Source organism: Nicotiana tomentosiformis, chromosome 12, assembly GCF_000390325.3.
Source record: "Nicotiana tomentosiformis chromosome 12, ASM39032v3, whole genome shotgun sequence".
NCBI lineage: Eukaryota > Viridiplantae > Streptophyta > Magnoliopsida > Solanales > Solanaceae > Nicotiana > Nicotiana tomentosiformis.
The window spans coordinates 121,553,582-121,558,193 of record NC_090823.1 but is presented as its reverse complement, the minus strand read 5'-3'; the positions used below and the strand labels follow the sequence as shown (position 1 = coordinate 121,558,193).

The 4,612-nt window shown below is 42.3% G+C and overlaps 1 protein-coding gene across 1 annotated transcript; it reads right to left on the bottom strand.

Moving 5' to 3' along the window:
- Positions 1–2,431: 2,431 nt before the first annotated feature.
- LOC104102267 (uncharacterized) lies at positions 2,432–3,247 on the bottom strand. Its single transcript, XM_009609949.1, has 2 exons — positions 2,825–3,247; positions 2,432–2,674 (listed from the first exon to the last, which is right to left on the bottom strand). The coding sequence occupies exons 1-2, from the start codon at positions 3,245–3,247 to the stop codon at positions 2,432–2,434; spliced, it is 666 nt and encodes a 221-aa protein (XP_009608244.1).
- Positions 3,248–4,612: the final 1,365 nt, after the last annotated feature.

The following is a 4,612-nucleotide window of genomic DNA, read 5'->3' as shown; positions in this document are numbered from 1 at the left end:
AAAGCGGTCACACTCTTTGCCTCATTGTTGGACAAGGAGATTGCCTCGACCCATTTGGAGACATAGTCCACTGCCACCAAGATATATGTCATGCCATAAGAGCTCACGAAGGGACCCATGAAGTCTATTCCCCGCACATCAAAGATCTCGACCTCCATCACAAAGTTCATAGGCATCTCATGTATTCTAGAAATTGACCCTTGTCTTTGGCATTGATCACATGCCTTGACTATTTGATTTGCGTCTTGGTAGATCGATGGCCAATAGTAGCCACATTCAAGCACTTTTGTAGCGGTACGGTTTCCACCATGATGGCCCCCAACTGGATAGTCATGACATGCTTTGAGAATTTGCATTACCTCATCTTCCGAAACACAACGCCGGATGATGTTTTTGGCACAAGTACGGAATAGAAAGGATTCCTCCCAATAGTATTACCTACACTCGCACAAGAACTTTTTCTTTTGATAAGCTTCCAATCCATCGGTAATAAGGTCACTAACCAAGAAGTGAGCGATGTCGGCATACCAAGGGGCGAAGGTGCTAGACAATGCCAAAATGTGCTCATCTGGAAAGGCATCATTAATTTCAAGATCTTCTTTTGGTCTCCCTACCTCTTCAAGCCTAGATAGGTGATCCGCAACTTGATTCTCTGTCCCTTTCCGATCCTTAACTTCAAAGTCAAACTCTTGTAAAAAAAGGACCCACCTAATCAATCTTGGTTTAGCATCCTTCTTCGCCATAAGATAGCGGAGAGCAGCATGATCGGTGTAAACTATCACTTTGGACCCCAACAAATAGGCCCGGAATTTTTCAAAGGCATATACAATGGCAAGCAGTTCTTGCTCAGTCACAGTGTAATTCATTTGTGCGCCATTGAGTGTGTTGCTTGCATAGTAGATAGGATGAAGGACCTTGTTATGCCGTTGACCAAGTACCGTCCCAATAGCTACACCACTGGTGCCACACATGAGTTCAAATGGAAGGGACCAATCAGGTGTGACAATAATAGGTGCTGTGGTGAGCCTTGCTTTCAATTCCTCAAAAGCTTTGAGACACTTCTCATAAAATTTAAACTTTGCATCTTTTTCAAGGAGATTGCCTATAAAAACGCCTATAAAAACAGGCATGCCCCAAGAAGCTCCGAACACCTTTTACCGAAGTGGGAGGAGGAAGCTTGGAAATGATTTTGATATTTGCCCGATCAACCTCTATGCCTTGCTTATAAATTTTGTGGCCCAGAACAATGCCCTCGTCCACCATGAAATGGCATTTTTCCCAATTTAGCACAAGGTTGGTTTCCTCAGATCTTTTGAGCACTTGTCTAAGATTGTCGAGGCAATGCTCAAATGAGTCACCAACTATAGAGAAGTCATCCATAAACACCTCTAAGAAATCCTCCACCATGTTCGAGAAGATTGACATCATGTACCGTTAAAAGGTGGCCGGGGCATTGCATAGCCCAAATAGCATACGGTTAATGGCAAAGGTTCCATACGGGTATGTGAATGTTGTCTTTTCTTGATCTTCAAATGCAATGTAATTTGGTTATAGCCAGAATAACCATCCAAGAAGCAATAGAATGACCTTCCCGCTATCCGATCAAGCATTTGATCAATAAAAGGCATAGGGAAATGGTCCTTGCAAGTAGCACTGTTGAGCTTCCGGTAGTCCATGCAAACTCTCCACCCGGTCACCGTCCTTGTTGGGATGAGCTCATTTTTGTAATTTTGAATCACGGTTATGCCTCATTTCTTTGGCACACATTGCACTGGACTCACCCAAGGGCTATCGGCAATGGGGTAGATTACCCCGGCATCTAACCATTTTATGATTTCTTTCTTCACCTCCTCTTGCATGGAAGGGTTCAACCTTCTTTGATGCTCCACGCTAGGTTTGCTCTCTTGATCCAATTATATCTTGTGCTCACAAATTCTAGTAGGAATCCCTCGGATGTCCGCTATTGTCCACCCAATGGCTTGTCTTTGCTCCCTAAGGGAATTCAACAAGTGTTCAACCCGCACATCATTCAACAATGAAGAAATGATTATAGGTAGAGTTTCATTAGAGCCAAGAAATTTATACCTTAAGTGTGGTGAAAGTGGCTTGAGCTCAAGTTATGGCGGCTCGATAATTGAAGGCTTAGCGGGAGGAGTGACTATATTCTCTAGTCAAGAGAAAGTTTCTTTGGTGCATAAGTGTATGACCCAAGGCTTTCTAATGCATTTATCGATTCCATGTATCCTTCCATGTCTTCACCATCAAAATTTACCAAAATAGCTGCCAATGCCTCACCCAGGCATTCTTCTTCCATCTTCACCCCGACTGCATCCTCTACCTTATCAACAATATCAATGATTGAGATAATTTCGTATGCATGTGGCAATTTCATACTCTTACTCACTTGAAAGGTAACCTCTTCGTCATTAACTCAGAGCTTGATCTCATTTTGTTCCGAATCCATGAGTGATCTTCCGTTAGCAAGGAATGGTCTCCCAAAGATGATAGAGATTTCTTTATCAACAGCACAATCAAGCATAGCAAAGTCGGCAGGGAGGAGGAACTTCCCCACTTTCACAAGAACATCATCAACAATTCCCACCGGTCTTTTTATTGAACGGTCGGCCATTTGCAACCTCATGCTTGTAGTCCTAGGCATACCTAACCCCGATTGCTTGTAAATAGCAATAGGAATTAAGTTGATGCTAGCCCCATTATCAAAAAGAGCTCATGCAAAATTGCGCAACGCGATAGTGCATAGAATGGTGAAGGCTCCCGGGTCCTCATTCTTTTGGACGGTAGTTGTTGCAATGATAGAACTAACCCGATGAGTCACATTCACCACTTCATTCTTGGTGGTTTTATTTTTAGTGATCAAGTCTTTCAAGTACTTAGCAAAACCCGGCATCTCTTGAAATACTTCCACAAATGGAATGTTCACCGATAGTTGCTTGAGAATGTCATAGAACTTATCGAGTTTGCTATCATCAACCCTCCTAGAAAGTATTTGAGGGAAAGGAGGAGGAGGGCTAGGAATTTGTGCTAGAGCTTTTGGTGTCTCTTTTATCTTTTCCTTAACCTCTTCACGGTTCACTTCTTGATTTTTCACTTCCTTTGGGAGTCTTTCAGCTTCAACAGCAATTGGCACCTCAACTTGTGCCTCAACTTCTTGTTCTGGATCTTCCACTTCGACTACTTGTTCATTTTCTCCTTGAAGTAGTTTCCCACTTCGAGTTGTGATTTCCATACAATGAGAAGTCGAACCATTCCCACTACCTTTTAAGTTTGCTATTGTGTCACTTGGGAGCGTACCCTTCTACCTTAGATTTTGCTCTCTTGATAGATCTCTCATTTGCATTTCTAACTTTTGAATGGATGCGATGTGAGAACCCACAAGCTCGGTCATGTTCTTCATTAAAGTGTCGGAATTTTCTTGATTTTGCAATACTCGTTCAAGCGTGTTTTCCAATGACTCACTTGAAGAACTTTCCTTCCAATGCGGAGAGTTAGAATAGTGCCCCTTTGGTGGAACATAGGGGTTTGAACTCCGATTTGAAAAGTTTTTGTTGTTACTCCAATTACCTTGACTTGAACTACCTTGATCATTTCGCCACTAATGATGGCCTTGACTTTGCGGGTTAGACCTCCATTGGTTTTGTTGTCCTGAACCTTGGTAGGGTTGTCTTTGATAACCACCTTGAGAGTTGTTGACATAATTTGCTTCTTTGTAATCCTTATTTGACAAGGGTTGCACATCTTCCACAACATTTACCTTTTTTGTTTGGATTTCAGTGAACATCTTCGTCAACACATTGATGTTGGTTGCAAGTCCGACAATTACTTGATCTCTTTTTTGGTTCTCCTTAATCATGTTGGTCAAGGAAGGAGTACCATATGCAATTCCACTCGTGGTGTCTTCCGAGTACCAAGCTTGTTTATGTTCTACCATCTTGTCAAGGATTTATGTGACCCTTCCAAATGTTTTATCCATAAAGGATCCATCAGCTGCATTTTTGGCTATGGATTGATTCAAAGGATCCAAGCCCATGTAAAACTTCTCCAACAAGATGTTGTCTGGAAAATCATGATTCAGCGACCTCACTAAATATAACTTGAATCGATCCCATGCCTCATGTAGATGCTCTCCCAGTAGTTGCTTGAAGAAGAAAATTGTATCCCGGAGCTCTGACCTTTTGCTTTGTGGGAACCATTTAGCTAGGAAAGCTCAAACGAGTTCGGGCCAAGTATGAATGGAATTAGGTGGTAGATTTTGGATCCATCTCCTTGCCTCTCTAGTTAGTGAGTACTTGAATACCCTCAGCCTTAGGGCATCATCTGAAATATGATTCTGCTTGTGCATCGCACACACACCCAAGAAGTATCTGAGATGTTGTGTCGGATCATCATCGGTGGAATTTCTGAAAAATCCCTCTGCTTTGAGCAATAAAATTAGACCGTGTTCCACCTTAAAGGTGGAAGCATCAACTATTGGAGGGACAATGGCATTTGTATCCTCAATATACTCATCTATATCCGCAAAAGGGTTCTCTTCTTCTAACTCGGTCATGTTTACCTAGTAACACCAAGCAAGCAGCCAAAGTGTGATGGAGTA

What these genes read in the sequence shown, in the direction of transcription:
- LOC104102267 (XM_009609949.1), bottom strand. Translation starts at nt 3,247, where the DNA reads ATGGAAATCACAACTCGAAGTGGGAAACTACTTCAAGGAGAAAATGAA. An exon ending in TGGTGAATGTGACTCATCGG is followed by an intron (nt 2,675 to 2,824) that starts GTTAGTTCTATC and finishes GCTATTTACAAG; the next exon opens with CAATCGGGGTTAGGTATGCC.